Raw genomic sequence first — 20,802 nt, 5'->3', positions numbered from 1 at the left:
TCTTTGAATGCCAAGTGTCTTCTGTACTTTCTTTTATTATCATCATAGTCTTTGCATCAAGATACATAGCAATGATAGCATGTTTCTTTTTAAAGCTTAGTATTAAATATTAAATATCTTTCCCCACTTTAATTTTACATTACTCTACCAAGAAAAAAAAAATTAAAACTCAAGTTATTTTAAGCCTGGACACACTTCCATGATTAGCCGGGCTATGTAAAAGTTGGTGGCTTTATTCTTCCTGCTGTGTATGCAGATCCAGGCCCTAGAAAGATGGGACCAGGTTATATAATTGTTTTTCAAAAGTGTGCTACAAAATGGATGGCCTGTTATAAGCCAGGTTACAAAGTAAGGAAGGGGATAAGAGAAGGACATTTTCTTCCAGAAAAAAAAAAACAGAATTTCTGAAGAGTCCCAGTCCATTATTTTTTCCCAAAAAGATGAAGGGGGGCTAAAATCTCAACATGAGTTTCAAAGTACTGTCTCTGTGAGGGGCCGGTAGTTACCTTGCTGAGGAGGGGGTGGCTAAGTTTGACCATCCCAACCCTTCCCAGCTAGGGGAATGGAAATGTTAAGTTTATTGCCCAGTGGGTGTGAAAGTGGGCTGAAGCTTGGTTGGTACTGAATTCTCTAACAGGTTTCTTCTAGAAACAGACAACTCAGACTCTTCCTCTCACTTCAGCAAAGAAGTTATTTTTAAAAGCACTTGGGAAGTTCCTCCTCCACCCCTCAGGTGGGAAGGCTCAGAGAAGGGAGTCATCAGTACAGCCACCTTCTAGGCCATAACGGAATTCTTGAAGGTTGGAGACTCCATAGAAGTGTACAAAGGCTGCTGCCACCACCAGGACGTGGAAAATCTGATGAGACTGGAACTGTAGGAATAAAAAGAGAAGAGCCTTTAGGGTAACGGTAAGGAGGAATCAGAAATAAGTAGGAGAAATCACTCGCCTCTTCTAGCTGCTCTTTAAAAAAAATTTTTTTTTTTTGAGACAGAGTCTTACTGTCACCTTGGGTAGAGTGCCGTGGCACCACAGCTCACAGCAACCTCAAACTCTTGGGCTTAAGTGATCGATTCTCTTGCCTCAGCCTCCCAAGTAGCTGGGACTACAAGCCCCTGCCACAACGCATAGCTATTTTTTGGTTGCAGTTGTCACTGTTTAGCAGGCCCAGGCAGGGCTCAAACCTACCAGCTTTGGTGTATGTGGCTGGTGCCCTACTCACTAAGGTATGGGCGCCAAGCCTAAACAATTTTTTAATATCATAAAAATGATATATTTGTTACAAAAATATTTTATTTTTTTTGAGACAGTATCTTATTATGTTACTCTTGGTAGAGTGCTGTAGCATCACAGCTCACAGCAACCTCTAACACTTGGACGTAAGTGATTCTCTTGCCTCTCTTGCCTCACATGTAGCTGGGACTACAGGTGCCCGCCACAACACCCGGCTATTTTGTTGTTGTTGTTGTTGTACTTGTCATTGTTATTTAGCAGGCCCAGGCCAGAATAAAACCCTCCAGCTCTGGTGTATGTGGCCGGTGCCCTAACCACTGAGCCTACAAAAATATTTTAAAACAGTCTTCTGTGTTTTTTTTTTTTTTTGTAGAGACAGAGTCTCACTTTATGGCCCTCGGTAGAGTGCCGTGGCGTCACAAAGCTCACAACAACCTCCAACTCCTGGGCTTAGGCGATTCTCTTGCCTCAGCCTCCCGAGTAGCTGGGACCACAGGCGCCTGCCACCACGCCTGGCTATTTTTTGTTGCAGTTTGGCCGGGGCCGGGTTTGAACCCACCATCCTCGGTATATGGGGCCAGCACCCTATCCACTGAACCACAGGCGCTACCCAGTTTTCTGTGTTTTAAAACACAGAGATACGCCCAAATGTTAGTACTGGCTACTTTTCCCCAGTGTACATATGTGTACCCCTAAAAACTAGTACATGATCCAACTTTCTTACCACCCCCCACCTTTTTTTTTTTTGGCAGTTTTTGGCCCAGGCCAGGTTTGAACCCACCACCGCCAATATATGGGGCCAGTCCTTTTTTTTTTTTTTTTTTTAAGATAGAGCCTCAAGCTGTCGCCCTGGGTAGAGTGTCATGGCATCACAGCTCACAGCAACCTCCAACTCTTGGGCTGAGGTGATCCTCTTGCCTCAGCCTCCCAAGTAACTGGGACTACAGGTGCCGACCACCACGCCTAGCTATTTTTGGGTTATAGTTGTCATTGTGGTTTGGCAGGCCCAGGCTGGATTCAAACCCACTAGCTCTGATGTATGTGGCTGGCGCCCTAGCTGTTTGAGCTACAGTCGCCAAGCCTTCTTACCACCTTTTACTCAGACCTTTAATTTTGGGCCGATCGCTCACCATCATAGGCCCTGCTGGAAGAATCATTTCTTACCCATATGTCAAATTTTCCAGGAAAGAAGCGCTCAGGAATTCGAGCAGCATAAAGGCCAGCTCCAGTGATGTACATCACAGCCATGAGGAAGAACCAGCCCATCTGGCCCACTGTGGTGGCCTTGACAAAGCCCTCAGCGATAGTAAAGTGCATGGTGGGCACAACACCACTCAAGCCAAGTCCCAGGAACACTCCTGAACAAAGCAGAGCAGCCATAAGATCCTCAAGCAAGGAAACAGCCACTACACAGAAGACACTGTTATCTTACTCTAGAATCCAAATGTTTATGACAATTTGTTTGTTTGTTTTTGAGACAGTCTCACTCTATTGTCCTGCGTAGAGTACCATGGCATTTAGGAAAGTACAGTATGCATTTAGGAAATTTAGCCACAAATAGATAACAATAAGCGTAGAGTATGCATTTAGGAAATTTAGCCACAAATAGGTAACAATTAGCAAATATTTTTCTATATCCAGAATGGGAAGAAGGCAGTGTAAATGCTTTTACAAACATCTTATATTCTTCATATTCTGTTAAGGAGTCTAGGCAAAAATGATGTATCAAAACCCTCTGATGGCTAACTTGGGTACAGAACCTAGATGGGAAAGCTTTAGGTGGCTCCCAAGTCAGAGAATAAGGTAGGTTTCCTATTAAAATAATAATAGACTTTTGTAACCAGGACTCTGACCTCCTGAGTAGATAGATATGCACCCAGAAGACATACCCAGATTAGAAGTTGTCCCATAGCTGCTGGGACATACAAATAAGGCAAGAGGGAGGAAAGAATGGGCACCTGCCTGAACACCACTACACTGCATACAACTGAAGGGCAGGCGCTGCCTTCTCCATCCCTGTAGCTGCCCTTGTGTAGGAACAGCATATGGCACATGGTTAGTGCTTGGTAAATATTTAATTTTTTAACTTTAGGTTAAAACAGCAGATGAATCTAAAGTGGCTGAAGACTGGTGGTAACTGGGGGTGTTGCTCCAAGTAATAAAAGCTTAAACTAAGGCCAGATAAGACAAAACAGATGTTATGCTTATAGCTACAGCAATAGTTGTTATCAGTGTTCATGCTCAAGGTATTTGTATTCGCCAAACCAGGCATTCCATTCCCTTGGCAAAATGCCTCTGGGTATTTTAATTTTGGTCTGAGTGCTTAAGACTCAGGTCACTAAAATGACTGTGCTTGCTACATTTTTAAACTGTCTTAAACCAAGTATTGAAGGTGTCATATTTACGCTTGCAGTTAATTGACCAGGTAATGATCTGAAAGAGTACAAACCTTATGAGGAGAACTGAGCTTTGAAAATTCATACTGTTTTCAAAGTTCTTTTTGGTTCATTTTTTTTTCTTCTTCTTTTTTTTTTTTTTCAAAGTTCTAAAGACAAATTAAGGTTTGGGTGGAATATCCAAACTGCAAACCTTAAGGTTCAGGATTGAACCTATCGGGACCAACATACCAATACCTCTGAGTATGTCTTCCTACAAACCTGCTCTTGTCTGCCGGTGCTTGGGAGTGGCGAACCGGTCCCACTGTGCCACAATGATGGCAGAAATGCCCAGGACACAGACAATAGAGAGGTAGATGAGCCGTGGCTGTGGGGAGCAGTAGAAAGAGTAATAGAGCCAGGGGACAAAGCTCCCCATAATCAGTAGAGCGATCCCTGAATAGTCCAGTCTAAAAAAAACACAAAAATTAAATAAAATACAGGTGAAATGAATTCTTAGGATTCATTTAACTAGTTATTTCTTTTCTCTACCTGCTCCCAGATTTAGCCATCCCTAGTTTCCCTTTACTTCCCATATAATCTATCCTGTATCCTAGATTAAAATTCCACAAGGTCAAGCACTTCTACTTTATAATGGAAAAATCTTTTTTTTTTTTTGAGACAGAGCCTCAAGTTGTCGCCCTGGGTAGAGTGCCGTAGCATCCCAGCTCACAGCAACCTCCAACTCCTGGGCTCAAGCGATTCTCCTGCCTCAGCCTCCCAAGTAGCTGGGACTACAGGCACCTGCCACAACGCCCAGCTATTTTTTGGTTGCAGCCGTCATTGTTGTTTGGCGGGCCAGGGCTGGATTCTCGAACCCGCTAGCTCAGGTGAATGTGGATGGCGCCAAGCCTATAATGGAAAAATCTTTTAAGAATCCTTGTTCACAGAATTCTAGCCCTTTTCCTTAGTGGTTAATAGCTACCCTGTTTCCTGAAAATAAGACAGTGTCTTATATTAAGGTGTGCTCCCAAAGATGCGCTAGGTCTTATTTTCAGGGGACGTCTTATCTTTCCTGTGAGTAGGTCTTATTTTTGGAGGATGGCTTATTTTCAGGGAAATGGGGTATTTCTCCCTACCAGATACTTGAATTTAGAACTTCCATCACAATCCAACTGGTTCCCAGAATCACAATTAGAAAGGGTCCGTATATTTCTTTACCTAATAGGATGAGTTCTAAAAATAAAACACTTAGATTGGAAGTATTAAGGGATGCTTTAGCTTGTTCTACCTTAGCTGACTTTTTAAGTGATGAAAATGTATTCTTGTAATTAGTGTTACTGAGAAAAACAAAATAATCCACTATCATCATCACCAAAACCAATAGTAATTAAAAAAAACAAGTAAACAAGCACAAACCCAGGTTCAGAGCTGGGGAATAGGGAAAGCTTCAGATAGCCACCCTGGGGCTTCCAGCATGGACACCAAAGATAAGCTTTACTCGGTTGGTGGGTAGGAGTGCTAGCAGAAAACAACACAGACTCTTTACCACACTCTACTTGGAGATTGTCCAGTAAGACAGCAAACTCATATTGGGTACAAGGTCTTCAAAAGAGCCCACTGGCACCCCACATTTCACAAAAGATAGTATTGTTCAGGTAGAAAATATATTCTACAACTGGCTTCCCCATGTGTTGAGGAGGCTGCAGTTAGTTTTTTTAGGAAGTGTTTAAGAGAAATGCTTCATCATCTTAATATACCCACAGAACAGAACACCTTTCCTCTGGTACATGAGGAAATCTTTAGGAGTTAATAGGAATTCCTAGCATTTAGTCAGCATTGGACTCACTACTCAAGAGTAACAACAGTGCATGGTGTTTTCCTACAGCTGGTTCGTTCAACTCACTTGGAAAAAGTCCGAGAGACTTTCTCTGAATGACAATAGACAGTGTGGAAGAGCCAGGAGAAGCTGAGGCAGAGCACTGCACCCAAAAAGAACATCCCAAAAACCACCTTCTCCTGTAGAGGGGCCATGAAGTACATATTTGGTCTAAGCATGGTCAAGATTCCCAAAAAGAGAAACAGCACAAAACCTGTAGAGGGAAAAAGGAAAAAAAAAAAAAAGCTGTAAGGAAGAAGGGAATGTGTACACTTTGACAGTTGATGGTTTTAAGTCAGTAAACTACAGGGTTTAAGCTATGTGCAAACTGTAGTCAAAAATTTCAGCAGAAAATGGTACCAGTCATACAGATCTAGACATAAAAGCCCATTTTTAAAAATGTTACCATTTTGTTTTTACACTGGGAAATTATGAAGGAGTTGCCTCCATCTAGAACAGTTCTGTTAGGATCACAGAATATCTAGTCCCAATTTCTTCAGTTTCTAGGTCTTCCACCCTCAGTCTGAAGTATCAGTGATCAAAGGTCAACCAAGGTCACTGGTAGTTTAAAGGTACAACTTCAGCTATCAATCAGAGCAACTTTTTCTTCTTTCCTCCAGGAACAAAAGCCATATGATCCCTTGGTAGTTAAGAAGACAAAATGGATTTTTCTTCATTCAAATCACTCACCAAGCAGATGGGTCCAGATGTTGCCAGTTTCTGTGTGGATGCGGAAGATGCTCTTGAAACAAGCCCGAAAGGAGGGCATGGGTGGTCTATGGCCATGTAGCAGATAGTCATTGTCCTTCAGCCAGTCAGGGAGCACATCATATGGGATGACTCTCCAGCGTCCCTCCCAGACCTAGGAGAGATACATTCCCATTTAGCTTCCCCAGCAACAAGCAGTGAAGGAGAACGACTCTAGGAGGACGTCAGTCAGGGGTTGGATGGTCTCAAGTAATAGTGGGGAACTGCTTAGACCAGGAGATATGCAAGGCATAGCACAATGGGGCTAGCGAGTACTGACTCATATTTTGATCACTTTGTCCTTGTTTCATGTTAGTTTATCTGTGTAAACTTTAGGTTGTTTCCCAACATTTGAAGAAAATATGGCACTTTCTCCTTCAGGCCACTTGAAAATTTCAAAAATCAATACAGTCAGGAGGTGCCTGTAGCTCAGTGGGTAGGGCGCTGGCCCCATATACCAAGGGTGGCGGGTTCAAGCCCAGCCCAGCCAAACTGCAACAACAACAACAACAACAAAAAATAGCCAGGCGTTATGGTGGGCACCTATAGTCCCAGCTACTCGGGAGGCTAAAGCAAGAGAATCGCCTAAGCCCAGGACTTGGAGGTTGCTGTGAGCTGTGATGCCATAGCTCTCTACTGAGGGTAACAAAGTGAGACTCTATCTCTTAAAAAAAAAAAAAAAAAATCAACACAGTTGATGAAAACAAAGAAATTAGGCCAGGTGCGGTGTCTCAAGCTGGTGATCCCAGCACTCTGGGAGGCTGAGGCTGGCTCACAAGTTCTAGACCAGCCTGAGCTAGAGCAAGACCCCCACCTCTAAAAATAGCTAGGCATTGTGGTGGGGAGGGATGCCTATAGTCTCAGTTACAGGGAAGTTGAGGCAAGAGAATCACTTGAGCCCAAGAGTCTGAGGTTGCTGTGACCTATGATGCCATATCACTCTACTGAGGGCAACAAAATGAGACTGTGTGTCAAAAAAAAAAAAAATTTATATATATATATATATATATATATGGTTTTTAAAAATTGCATATACATCCCTCCTTGCCCCTCTCCTTCAGGAGATTCTGTTTGCCTCCTGCTCCATCCTTTCCCCCATTTAGATTCTAAGTTCTTACTAGGCTGGGAGTAAGTCTTTTTAGAGCTGAGGATCTTAATCTAGGATTCATGCATAGTAGACAGAATCCAGGGAGTGAAAGGAAACTTGGATGGAAAAAAGTATTTTTATTTTCATTTACCTCTAAATTTTGCATTTCTCTCAATTATAAATATACGCAACAAACCACAGCAGTTATTAGTGGAACTTGTGGAGTTGTCACCAATAGAAATCACAGATATATATATATATTTTTTGTGGTTTTTGGCCGGGGCTGGGTTTGAACCTGCCACCTCCGACATATGGGACCGGCGCCCTACTCCTTGAGCCACAGGCGCCGCCCCACAGATATTTTCATACATTAGTTTTTTTTTTTTTTTTTGAGACAGAGCCTCAAGCTGTTGCCCTGGGTAGAGTGCTGTAGCGTCACAGCTCACAGCAACCTCCAATTCCTGGGCGTAAGCAATTCTCTTGCCTCAGCCTCCCAAGTAGCTGGGACTACAGGCACCCGCCACAATGCCCGGCTATTTTTTTTTTTTTTTGTAAGACAGAGTCTCATTTTATCACCCTCGGTAGAGTGCCGCTGTGGCGTCACAGCTCACAGCAACCTCCAACTCCTGGGCTTAGGTGATTCTCTTGCCTCAGCCTCCCAAGTAGCTGGGATTACAGGTGCCAGCCTCAATGTTCAGCTATTTTGTTGTTCTTGTTGTTGCTGTTTGGCGGGGGCCAGGTTCAAACCTGCCACCCTCGGTATAGGGCCGGTGCCCTACCCACTTAGCCACAGTGTTGCCCTTTTTTTTTCTTTTGAGACAGAGTCTCAAGCTGTTGCCCTTGGGTAGAGTGCCATTGTGTCACAGCTCACAGCAACCTCAAACTCTTGGGCTTAAGCGATTCTCTTGCCTCAGCCTCCCAAGTAGCTGGGACTACAGGTGCCCTCCACAATGCCCAGCTGTTTTTTGGTTGTAGTTGTCATTGTTGTTTGGCAGGCCCGGGCAGGGTTTGAACCAGTCAGCTCTGGTGTATGTGGCTTGTGCCTTAGCCGCTTGAGCTACAGGCGCCGAGCCTTCATACATTAGTTTTGCAGATATCTCAAAGTACTATTTCTAGGCTCAGCACCTGTGGCTCAAGCGGCTAAGGTGCCAGCCACATACACCTGAGCTGGTGGGCTCAAATCCAGCCTGGGCCTGCCAAAGAACAACGACAGCTGCAACGAAAAAAATAGCCAAGTTGTGGCGGGTGCCTATAGTCCCAGCTACTTGGGAGGCAGAGGCAGAAGAATCACTTAAGCCCAGGAGTTGGAGGTTGCTGTGAGCTGTGATGCCACAGCACTCTACTCAGGGAGACAGCTTGAGGCTCTGTCTCAAAAAACCCCACAAATATACATATATATTAATATATACATATATACATATATATTAATATATATACACATATACATATATTAATATATATATTAATTCTAGTTATCACTACTTATTAGAGCTTACCATTAATGTGTTAATAAAGAAGCCCATATTATTATATGTAAATATTTTGGTGATTTCCAAAGGAATCCACAATACAAAAAAATTAAGAACCCCTCTTTCAGAATCTATTTTGAACAAGCCTAATAGAATAGGCCTTAAAAATTTAGCCAATTTTCACCTTGATTTACTTTATCTTAACCAGAAAACAACACCCACCCACACGAGTAAAAGCTCTTCGACCCAAGCAGGCTTGCCAGAGGGGAACATCCCAGAAGCTCTGACGCTGTACCTTATATACAAACTCCTCCATCTTCTCCATGGCGTGGTGGGCTTGCAGGGGAAGTGTCAGTACCCGCACCTCTTCCTCCTCTTCCTGGGGCACTGGGCATGTTTGCTCTTCTTCAGCCTACAGAAAAAAAACAAAAGTAAGGGCGGCGCCTGTGGCTCAGTCCGTAAGGCGCCGGCCCCATATACCGAGGGTGGCAGGTTCAAGCCCGGCCCCGGTCAAGCTGCAACCAAAAAATAGCCGGGCGTTGTGGCAGGCGCCTGTAGTCCCAGCTACTCGGGAGGCTGAGGCAAGAGAATCGCTGAAGCCCAGGAGTTGGAGGTTGCTGTGAGCTGTGTGAGGCCATGGCACGCTACCGAGGGTGGTAACATGAGACTCTGTCTCTACAAAAAACAAACAAACAAACAAAAAATCCAACCAAGGGAGTCATCTCATAGATTAGACTCCTCCAGATCAGAGAGAACCAGAAAAACCCTAAATCAATGTTTTCTGCCCAGTCTTATTTCTATGTATGGTCTTATGGCCTTTTTTTTTTTTTGTAGAGACAGGGTCTCACTTTATGGCCCTTGGTAGAGTGCCGTGGCCTCAAACAGCTCACGGTAACCTCCAACTCCTGGGCTTAAGCGATTCTCTTGCCTCAGCCTCCCGAGTAGCTGGGACTACAGGCGCCCGCCACAACGCCCGGCTATTTTTTTGTTGCAGTTTGGCTGGGGCCGGGTTTGAACCTGTCACCCTCGGTATATGGGGCCGGCGCCTTACCGACTGAGCCATAGGCGCCGTCCCGTCTTATGGCCTTTTCTCCAAAAGCATGACACTTATTCAATTTACAACACTGTAAGTTCAAAATATGGTAGAACCTCCCTAAGTTGACCACCCAGGGGACTGTAACTAGTCAACATCCAGAGGTGGTCAACATAAGGAATTTCCATTGCGTAAATGTGGTGCATGTTTGATCTATGAAAATGAGGTCAACATAAGAAGGTGGTCAATGCAGAGAGGTGGTCAACTATAGAGGTTCTATTGTATACTATTACTTTGCTGGAGCCAAAAGTTCTATCCAGCACACAGTAGATAAGACTCTTAGGAAGATTAGCCTTGAAAGAATACAAGATTAGCACACCAGTCCTACGACTGAATGAGCCATCCTTTCTCTAGGACAGTGGTTCTCAACTTCCCCAATTTCCGGAATAGTTCTTGCTCCCAGGCCATTGAATTTTGGTTTTTCTTTTTCTCTTTTAAACTGATAGCAACCTGGAACTGGAAGGTCATTGAATTTTGAAAACAATGAAAAAGATACATAGTTTCAGAAATTTCCTTAACAATAATTCTGTACACTGTTCTGTGTTCTTTGACTCTGGGGATGCCATCATAAATGAAACTTTGTATCCACAGCAGCTCCCAGGAGCATGAAGGGCCTCAGAACTGGTTCCACAGAAAACAGCAGCACTGACTCCTAGGCCCTAAAGAGTGTACCCAGGAGAGCACTTGCCTATAAAGCAGAGAGACCTTTCTCTCCATCCCAAGGCTCCAAACCATGGCAATGGAAAGCCTGGCAATTCAGCTCCTTCTCTGGGCTATTTGTCTCTCCTGTCCATCGTCCCTCTTACGTTTTGTTTTTCAGATTCCGGTTTGCCTACCACAATATCCATTCTCTCTCTTCCTAAGTAACAAAGTCCTCCATTTTTTTTTTTTTTGAGACAGAGCCTCAAGCTGTCACCCTGGGTAGAGTGCTATGGAATCACAGCTCACAGCAACCTCCAACTCCTGGGCTCAAGCGATTCTCTTGCCTCAGCCTCCCAAGTAGCTAGGACTACAGCCACCCGCCACAACACCTGGCTATTTTTTGCTTGCAGCTGCCACTGTTGTTTGGTGGGCCCGGTCTGGATTCGAACCCGCCAGCTCAGGTGTATGTACCTGGTGCCTTAGCGGCTTGAGCCACAGTCCTCCATTTTTTTTCAAGGTAGCAATGTTTTTGGAATTTTACTCAGGCTACACTTCCTAACATCCAGGGCAGCTGAATGCAACTATGTAACTAAATTCTGGCCTAACTACTTCCCCATAGTCTTTTCAAAAAGAAAAGAGTGGATCTTTCTCCTCCTTCCTGCTTCACTATGGGTAGAATGTGGGTGTGATGAACAATATATTAAGAATGATAGAAGAGCAAGACAGGTGCTTCACAGTAGTGGAGATGCCTCATCAGCTTTGAATTGATTAGTTCCCTTATTATCTTATTTGATGAGAGACTTCTATCTTGTCAAAGCTACAGAGATTTTGGGCGTCACCTGTGGCTCAGTGAGTAGGGCACTGGCCCCATATACCGAGGTTGGTGGGTTTGAACCCAGCCTCAGCCAAACTGCAACAAAAAAATAGCCCGGCATTTTGGCAGGCACCTGTAGTCCCAGCTACTTGGGAGGCTGAGGCAAGAGAATCACCTAAGCCCAAGAGCTGGAGGTTGCTGTGAGCTGTGACGCCACAGTACTCAAGGGCGACAAAGTGAGACTCTTGTCTCTAAAACAAAAACAAATAAACAAAAAAAGCTACAGAGATTTTTGTTTGTTATGTGAAGTCAAGCCTAATCTTAACAGACTGCTTCTTTCATTTATTGGTGACTTATTCATGCTTTGTGCTAAAGCACTGGTGTTATAAAGATGAGTGAACTACCAAAAGCTTACAGTGGGAAAAACAGACAAAAAGAGACTTGTAATACAGTATACTAAAGACTAATATAGTGATATTTTCAAGGTGCTATGGTTTCTCACTTTGGAAGGATGGTAAGATCATTAAAGAAAGAAATTGACAGAGGCCTAAGGAGAGATGTTAAGGGAATGACTCCTGGGATGATGACTTACTTTGGTTGGGTTGGCGATCACTCGTTTGCCTTTCTCTTTTAGCAGGGGTCCCAGTTCAGCCAGTTCCACTGTGTCAGTTTCCCTGTTACTGGCAGGAGCCCCATTGCCCTGTGCCACCACAGATCCTTTGTGGGATGACATCTGGCTGGTGGTATCTCAAGGCCCTGCAGCTTCAGCTTGGGGAAAAGTTGGGGTCTCTCAGCCCCAGGGGGCAGAGATCTCCCTGTGATGGTAGAAACTAAAAGTAAACACAAACATGAATGGATGACAATTTGTTTCTTTTATAGTTCAGTTCTATAATTCAATATTGAATAAGACCCAGTTAATACACCCAATTCCAACTCTAAAGGTTAGTTAACTGAATAAATGAAATCCATTCCTGCCCTCCTCCCTCTTTAATATCACCCTTTACCCAGAACCTTCCTAATCTTCAGATAAGGCTGAAAATATAACATCTAATTGTTTGCCTTCAAAGGATCTGTGTTTACTGCACCAGATTCTCACCACAGAAAAACAGCTACCACCCCTAATTCCCTCCACAGTTATGGAGCCCATGAATGAGGAAATTCTTGCCTACCATTCCCAAAGCTCATTCTGCCCAAGAAGGCCTAACTCTGAGAATGAGGAACAAAAATGTGAAGCCAACATCTAGCTGCAATTACTATTAATTGTAATTAATCAAGGCTTAGAAATAAATTAAATGCCAACTAAATTCAGTTGGGCTTTATCTACAAAAGTGTTGAGCATACAAAAGGAACCTGGTTGTGGGATGGATGCCTAGTGGTTAATTTCTGTGCAAGGCCTGCTAATTCTATTAGAGGATTATAGACTGGGTTAAACACTTGGATAACAAGTTTACATCACAATCTCTTCTTCAAGTGAGCAATAACTTACCTGGAAGTAGGAAGATGAGGACAGGAAGCAGCCTCAGTTATTAGGTGTGTGTTTGCCCTTTGCCAAACACACACCTAATAACTGGCTGTGCAAGAGCATGTCCCACATAATGTCCACCACATCCCATAATCTAAGCACCACTCAAATTAGTTTTTCAGAAATCAGAGACAAGCACATGGATCCTTTAGGAAACCCAGAGAAACCCAGAATTCAGTTTTCTAGAAAAAACCTCAGAAACACTAAGTTTTCCAGGGTTGGGCTTCAGTAGATGTCTTTACTTGGGTCTCAAATAATACTGAAAAGAGGGGGAAAAATTCTAAAGTTTCCCACTATGTTATAAATTACTAGTTATTCTCCCTGCCCCCAGGGACAAAAAACTTTATTACTCTTAGTAATTGCAGTAGCCAGAATATATTGGCATTTTCTTGCATTGGCTATCTAAGCCCCAGTTACCATAGGGCAACACAAAGAGAGCGTTGCACATGCCTTCAGAGAGAGGAAATTTAATGCTCAAGAAGCCCAAATCTTTTATATTGGACTGTAAACATGACTTTGCTCCCAAGGGAGACACTATAGTCCAGGGCTATATTCACAAACATATTTAAATCTTGAACGAGTTATTTTTATCCAAGAGTAATCACAATTCTTTCTCAGGGATTATAAATCTCTATCTCTGTCTGTCTCTCCTTCCCTCTTTCATGGAGCTGGGACACCCTTCTTTTCCTGGCCTTGCACATCAAGAACTCCAGGGATTCTGAAACTTGTACCAGCAGCTCTTTGGCCTCGGTCTGAGTTAGCTACCAGCTTTCCTGATGGGACTTAGCCTCCATAATTGCACAAGCCAATTCACCTAACAAATACCCCCTCTTTATATATATTATTTATCTATATTTCCTATTGTTTCTCTCTGTCTAAATCTAATACATCAGATGAGGGTAATCCTCAAGTTTCAGTCATGAGTGATGCTATGCTCAACCCACAGGCTGAAAAGCAACAGGCAAATCTAGTCCAAGAGAGACAAAAGCAACAACTGGGTGTACAGCAGACCTTTCTATGGTGTCAACATATAGACAGTTCCTCCTCCTTTAAATGGGCAAGACCCTGACATGATGCCAGCACACAGTCATAGTCAACAACTGTGCTTAAAGAGAACAGGAAACTGGAGGCCCCTGAAAACCTCAGGAGATTGGCAACCCACGTGAGAAGAAACATTAGGAAATCTTTCTCAATAGGCTGACCTCAAAACATATTTCCTCTCAAGAAAGTACTACCGAAAAAACAGCTTTACTAAGAATACTTAAGACTGGGCCAGGCGAGGTGGCTCACGTCTGTAATCCCAGCACTCTGGGAGGCTGAGACAGGTGGATTGCTTGAGTTCATGAGTTCAAGACCAGCCTGAGAAAAAGCAAGACCCCCTCTCTATTAAAAATAGAAAAGCTGAGGCAAGAAGATCGCTCAAGCCTGAGATGGAAGTTGCTGTGAGCTATTATACCACAGCTCTCTACCCAGGGTGACAGCTTGAGACTGTCTCAAAAAAAAAAAAAAATAATAAAGAAAAGAAAAAATACTTAAGACTATGAGCAAAAAATATAAATAGGTTCGGGTATCTTGGAGATGTCTGACAGAAAAGCACACTGATTTAGTGTACTGCTGCCAACAATTTAGTGCAGACCACCAGGGCAGAAACAAAACAAAGCAACAAGCCTTAGGTTCTGGTATGCAATACATGGATTGTAAAATAATACATATCCTTAATTTTTAGAACCCATATTTCTTTTTTGTAGAGACAGAGTCTCACTTTATCACCCTCAGTAGAGTGCCGTGGCGTCACACAGCTCACAGCAACCTCCAACTCCTGGGCTTAGGCATTCTCTTGCCTCAGCCTTCCAAGTAGCTGGGACTACAGGCACCCGCCACAACACCTGGCTATTTTTTTTTGTTGTTGCAGTTTGTCTGGGTCAGGCTTGAACCCGCCACCCTCGGTATATGGGGCCAGTGCCCTACACACTGAACCATAGGCGCCGCACCCAGAACCCGTATTTCAATATGAGTGAATGAATGGGGCAGATTCCAGCCAGCAAGGATATGAATTAGATTCTTGCCACTAAGGAAGGGTTTGTATACTTTTTCTTATCCTTGGGGGGCTTTCTCTTATCCCTTTCCCAAGGCAAGCCAACACATTCACTGACAATTCAGCAAGTATATTTAGTACTAGCATCCTAAGACATTCTAAAGCACTATGCAAAATATGAAGTTGAACAAGCTATGTCATTGTTTTTGAAGAGCTTATAATCAGATGACATAGGTAGTTCTGGATATGTACAAAATAAGTGATACAACGTCACTGAGAAATGGATGGAGAGGATCCCTCAATTTAGAATGGTCATACACTAAATTCAGTTATTTTGAGTGCTAGGTAACCATTCTACTAGAAGCAATGAGAATAATACAGACAAACTTTAAGCTGGGCAATTCAGGTCCAAAGATGATATGCAGAAAATCCAGCTTTGAATTTCTTTCTTTCTTTTTTTTTGAGACAGAGTTTCACTCTGTTACCTAGGCTACAGTGCCATAGCCTCCGCCTTGCTTACAGCAACCTCAAACTCCTAGATCAAGAGATTGTCCACCTCAACCTCCCAAGTAGCTTGGATTATAGGCACTGGTTACAAGGCTCAGCTAATTTTTTCCGTTTTTAGTAGAGATATGGTCTTGCTCTTGCTCAGGATGGTCTTAAATTTCTGAGCTCAAGGGATCCTCCCACTTTGGCCTCTCAGAGTGCTAGGAGTATAGGCGCGAAACACCACACCCAGTCCAGCTTGGCATTCTCACTAATTTCATCATTTGATCTGTAAAGTTTTTATGCCTTTGAGTCTGCTGGCCTTAAGTTTTTTCCCTTTTCAGTTCAAGTAATATTCCATTCTTTCTTCAATTCCTTCAAGTTCCCCTACAACTAGCTCCTATACCCCTCCATGCTAGACCCAAATGTCACCAAACCTAACGGTTAACTCACAAACCCCATTAGCTACAACTCAGCATATAAAATATATCATCATGCATTAAAGTACATACAATGGAGGTCAATGGAGATCATGTCATCATAGTGAGCAAAGTCCATTGTCCAGTTTGGTCTTCTAAACTGTAGCAACACAGAGACAGGAAAGGGAGAGAGAGGGATCGGAGGTCTGGCAAGAAAGAAGAGCAAATAATACTAGGACCTGAAAATATCACTTCTGCAGGGTGGACCACTCACAAACAACTGAAAATCATAAGCCAGTGTTTTAGTGTATTATAAAAATCAGTACAAACCCCTAAGGTGTTAAGAGTGATTCTAGGAGACTCAGGAGCACCAACTTTCTGGCAGCTTTCTATGTCCTTATGTATTTTAGAGGAAACACCTTTCCCCTCAAACATGTCACACCCAACACAGCAAATTATAATTGAGCCAAATTCCACTGAGTGCATTTTTGATGGGATTTCTTCAATTCATGCTAATAAACCTTTACCACTAAGCTTTCCAACTGGATAAACCTAGGATATTAGAGAGTAAAGCTGTGGAGCAGGGAGGTATTTGTGCTCCTATAAATAAGATAATCCTGTGCCAAACGTGGGGAAATCACTAGCCAGTAAGCTGGAGTTATTTTAATTCAAATTTTGGAGACATTTATGCTGTGAACCGATTCCCAAGTTTTCCAGACTATATAGCACACTCCTTCCCGGGAGTCAAAGCCGCAAAGCTTCTTCTAGGAGTTTTTTAAAATCTGGGATTCCTGGACCCTTAGAGATTATGTGGATTGGCTCCATCTATGCCTAGCTTGATTCTCATGGTTCTAAAGACCAGTCTAGCAGTACAGATCTAGAACATAACCATCTTTTCCTCTATCTACTCTCTTAGTTAGGGAGGGTAGTTTCACAGCTTTGTTGGAGAAAAATGATCAAAACAAAGTGCATGTTTGACATTATAAAATGGGGCCTAAGCTCTCCTTCTGCCAAGTATCCCAGTGTTGGAAGTGGAAAATCACAATTTAACTTCCTTTGTAGCTCTCCCCCAGTTAAAGCTATCCTAACAGAACGGTTTTTTGTTTTTTTGCAGTTTTTGGCTGGGTCTGGGTTTGAACCCGCCACCTCCGGTATTTGGGACCAGCGCCTTAATCCTTTGAGCCACAGGTGCTGCCCCAGAATAGGTTTTTTAAATCCCCAATAGAGACAGGTAAACTTTCCTAATGCCACAAAAAATAAGAAAAGTAAATAGTATGCGAGGTATATGATGAATTTTCATTTATTTTCATTTATTACCCATCTTTCAAGTACATTCTCAACACAATTGCACAACATAGCACCCACTTCATACTGTGTACCCCAGAAGCCTAAAAGTCAATTACATGCAACTGGTTTGGCTTGAAGGCACTTTCAATGATTTTTAAAAACCATGGTAGTTACAAACTTTATATATTATTTAAATGTTTATATTTAAATTTATTTTATAAATTTTATTATTTATATTTTTTATAACTTTAAACATTATTCATATTCCAAACATTTCTTTTTTTTTTTTTTTTGAGACAGAGTCTCACTTTGTTTCCCTGGGTAGAGTGCCATGGCATCACAGGTCACAGCAATCTCAAACTCTTGGGCTTGGCTTGGCACCTGTAGCACTGTGGTTACAGCACCAGCCACGTACACTGAGGCTGGAGGGTTTGAACCTGGCTAGGCCAGCTAAACAACAATGATGACAACTGCAACAAAAAATAGCTGGGTGTTGTGGCAGGGGCCTGTAGTCCCAGCTACTGAGAGGCTGAGGCAAGAAAATCATTTAGTGAGGGCGACAAAATACTCTTGGGCTTAAGCTATTCTCTTGCCTCAGCCTGGGGAGGAGCTGGGACTACAGGTGCCCGTCACAATGCCTGGCTATTTTTTTTTTTTTTTTTTTTTTTTTTTGGTTTTTGGCCAGGGCTGGGTTTGAACCCACCACCTCTGGCATATGGGACCGGCGCCCTACTCCTTGAGCCACAGGCGCCGCCCAATGCCTGGCTATTTTTTTGTTGCAGTTGTCATTGTTGTTTTAGCTGGCCTGGCCGGTTGGAACCCTCCACCCTCGGTGTATGTGGCCAGTGCCCTATCCACTGAGCTATTGGCGCCACTCACATGCCCAATATTTCTAATTAGGAAAAGAGAACCAACTTTACGCATGGTGAGAGGTACAAAGTCTGGTGGTCCATTAGGGACAAATGGACATTAAGACCAAATTAAGAAAAAATTCCTATCATAGTTACAAAGCTTCTAGCTATAAAGATGACTATTTAGTGTGATCACAAGTAGATGGGACAGAATAACATAGCAAGTATGTTAAAGGATTTCAGTTTGGTTTTATTACAGGAGCCAAAGGAAATTTTGTAGGGAAATAGAGAACAAATTTACTTGCCTAGAAAGAAGGGCAAATTCTTTTTTTGGAGACAGTCTTACTTTGCTGCCCTCGGTAGAGTGCCGTGGCGTCACAGCTCACAGCAACCTCCAGCTCTTGGGTTTAGGCAATTCTCTTGGTTCAGCCTCCGGAGGAGCTGGGACTATAGGCACCCGCCACAATGCCCAGCTATTTTTCTGTTTTGCAGTTTGGCTGGGGCTGGGTTCGAACCTGCCACCCTCAGTATGTGGGGCTGGTGCCCTACTCACTGAGCCACAGGCGCTGCCCGAAATAAGGGCAAATTCTATCTTTCATTAATCTCAGAATATTTATTATTTACAATATGCATAATGCCGTGGCTATAGAGGCAAGGCAAAGAGAAGAGATTTGACATGGCTCCTGGCCTCCACTTTAAGAGGAAGAAATAACTTGTTTTCTACCAACATTACTATAAGGCTAAGTGCCATTAAGTGCTAGAAGAATTCAGAAAGAAAGCTCAATGTTAGTTGAAGTGATCAGGAAAGTTTTGTGGGAAATTTAAGAAAGATCTTGATAGGCAGAGATGGGAGCAGGGCACTCCAGGAGAGTACATGATGTGAACAAAGGCATGAAAGAACACAGCTCTCAGGGCAGTGAACAATCCACTTTTCCATAAATTAATCTTGGAAAAGGAAAATGAGGCCAGACTGAAGAAACTGAAAATAGCCTGAAAGCCTACTTAAGGTGGTGTGTTTTATCCATTAGCAATAGAGATTTAGGGGATTAATGTTGCTTCCTATTACCTTTCTGAGATTCTCTTTTACTTGCAAGCAAAGTGGTCACTTATTCATTTATTCCTCCAGAATCACGCAATTTTTTTTTTCTTTCTTTCCTTTTTTTTGGGGGACATGCTGAATTGCAAAGAGAATCACGTAATTTCTTGACCGCTGAGAACAGAAGGCTTTCAGATCCTACTCTGTAATTAGGTATAGTTTGTGGAGGTCTAGCCTAAGATGGACTTCCACAGATAACATTAATTTTTAAGATTGACTTTCCAATCACAATATACAAGTAAGTACAAAGAAGTTACTCCTGAAATAAAGAAATTTAGTATCTGCAAGCCAGGAACCCTGACACTGCAATGTTTAGTGCCACCCTATCTAAATTCCTGGCAATGTATATATGTTGTAACACCTCAGGAACAGCAGCTGCACCACCACATCCTACCCAACCATTACCAAAAGAGAAAAGCAGTAAAGAGGCCTCACTATTTAGTTCATTTCAGAAAAGAACAAGTTGTTACAGTCTTCATTAAAACAGCAGCCTATATATTCCCCACCGTGTTTTCTAGGTTATCTTCTAAATACTTGAAGGAACTACCGTGGTTAATCTAATAAAGTACCATGGCCTCCAAATGCCCCATTCACGTCTGAAACTCTTAAACTAAAATACGCCTTACCAGGTTCCCATTCTTCCAAGAAGAGCCAGAAACTGAGTGAAAGCACTTACTGATTTTATTTTCTAAAAATCAAAGGCTTGAAAAACAAAATTCTCAAATATAAAATAGCATACACCAATCCTAGATTTCCAAGCGAATGAAATTTCGTTTTTCCCAAAAGTAGTCAAGATTTTGCCCACATTTTAGCTCTTAGGATTGCCTTAACCAAGTAGAGCGTCAACCAACGACCCATCCGACCCCGTCAAAGTGGGGGCACGGTCACGGTTTGACCAGCTAAAGACTGTGGGTCGAGCAACCCTGGGCTTCCTCTGCCACCAAGGGCGGTGTACCCACCGGCGAGAAACGGTTCTGCGACCTAAGCCCGCCAGACCCCCTCCCCACTCGCGGCGGCTTTCGAAAGAGGCTTAGCTTTAGCTGTCCTGTCCCGACCCAGGGCTAGAACGCCTGCGGGGCTGAGGACACAGCACTCACCAGGATTGCTGAGCTGCAGGGACAGCGGGAGGCGAGCGACCCACAGCCGCCAAAGCGTCGCGTCTAGGAGGCCGCCGCCGAAGCGGCGCGCGGTGGGAGGGGCCGGAAATGTTTACAACCCAGAACGCAGAGTAGCTGGGAGGCCCGGCCGGCTCCAGAGCCGAAGTCCCGGACCCTCGGGAAGAACTGCCCCAACCGCTGTCCCCTCTTCAGGCCTGTGAGGAGGCTCCCGGGGTCCCCACAACTAAAGCCGAGTCCCAGCTCACCCGTCAGTTCCGGGGAAACTTACAACGGGGAGTGTAGACTCTGCTGGGGGCCGCGGTCACCCCCGCTACATCTCGCGGCGGTGGAGGCGGCCTGCGGCCGAGCGGCCCGGGATCTTCAGCGCCCTCCCCGCGCCGGAAGGGGCGCGCGACAGCCCGCGTCACCTCCGCAGTCGCGTCACCTCCTCGCAGGCCCTGCCTCCTGAGTCCCAATCACAGGACCCCTTCCCTCGGCCACACCCCCCGCGCCTGAGGCCCCGCCTCGCCGGCCCGCCCCGCCCCGTCCTAGCCGCTGGGCCCCAGCAAGTCCCGCCCTCTTTGTCGGAGGCCCGCCCTCACCTCCGCTCCAATCACAAACTCCCACTACCCCAGGCTTTGCCCTCGTTAGTCCAATTTCAAATTCCCACT

At 43.9% G+C, this 20,802-nt stretch overlaps 1 protein-coding gene across 4 annotated transcripts; it reads right to left on the bottom strand.

Annotated features, from left to right (window-relative positions):
* ADIPOR1 (adiponectin receptor 1) lies at positions 1-20,576 on the bottom strand. Of its 4 annotated transcripts, none has more exons than XM_053606778.1 (9): positions 20,132-20,576; positions 15,894-15,960; positions 11,931-12,168; positions 9,085-9,201; positions 6,177-6,348; positions 5,514-5,700; positions 3,890-4,077; positions 2,397-2,590; positions 1-872 (listed from the first exon to the last, which is right to left on the bottom strand). In XM_053606778.1, the coding sequence occupies exons 3-9, from the start codon at positions 12,069-12,071 to the stop codon at positions 744-746; spliced, it is 1,128 nt and encodes a 375-aa protein (XP_053462753.1). In that variant the 5' UTR covers positions 12,072-12,168; positions 15,894-15,960; positions 20,132-20,576; the 3' UTR covers positions 1-743. The 4 variants fall into 4 exon arrangements, with proteins under 4 accessions (XP_053462753.1, XP_053462755.1, XP_053462754.1 ...); XM_053606780.1 differs by having other exon boundaries at positions 15,894-16,006; positions 20,421-20,572; XM_053606779.1 differs by having other exon boundaries at positions 20,421-20,572.
* Positions 20,577-20,802: the final 226 nt, after the last annotated feature.

This window comes from Nycticebus coucang, chromosome 10, assembly GCF_027406575.1.
Source record: "Nycticebus coucang isolate mNycCou1 chromosome 10, mNycCou1.pri, whole genome shotgun sequence".
NCBI lineage: Eukaryota > Metazoa > Chordata > Mammalia > Primates > Lorisidae > Nycticebus > Nycticebus coucang.
This window is presented reverse-complemented; position numbering and strand designations above follow the sequence as displayed.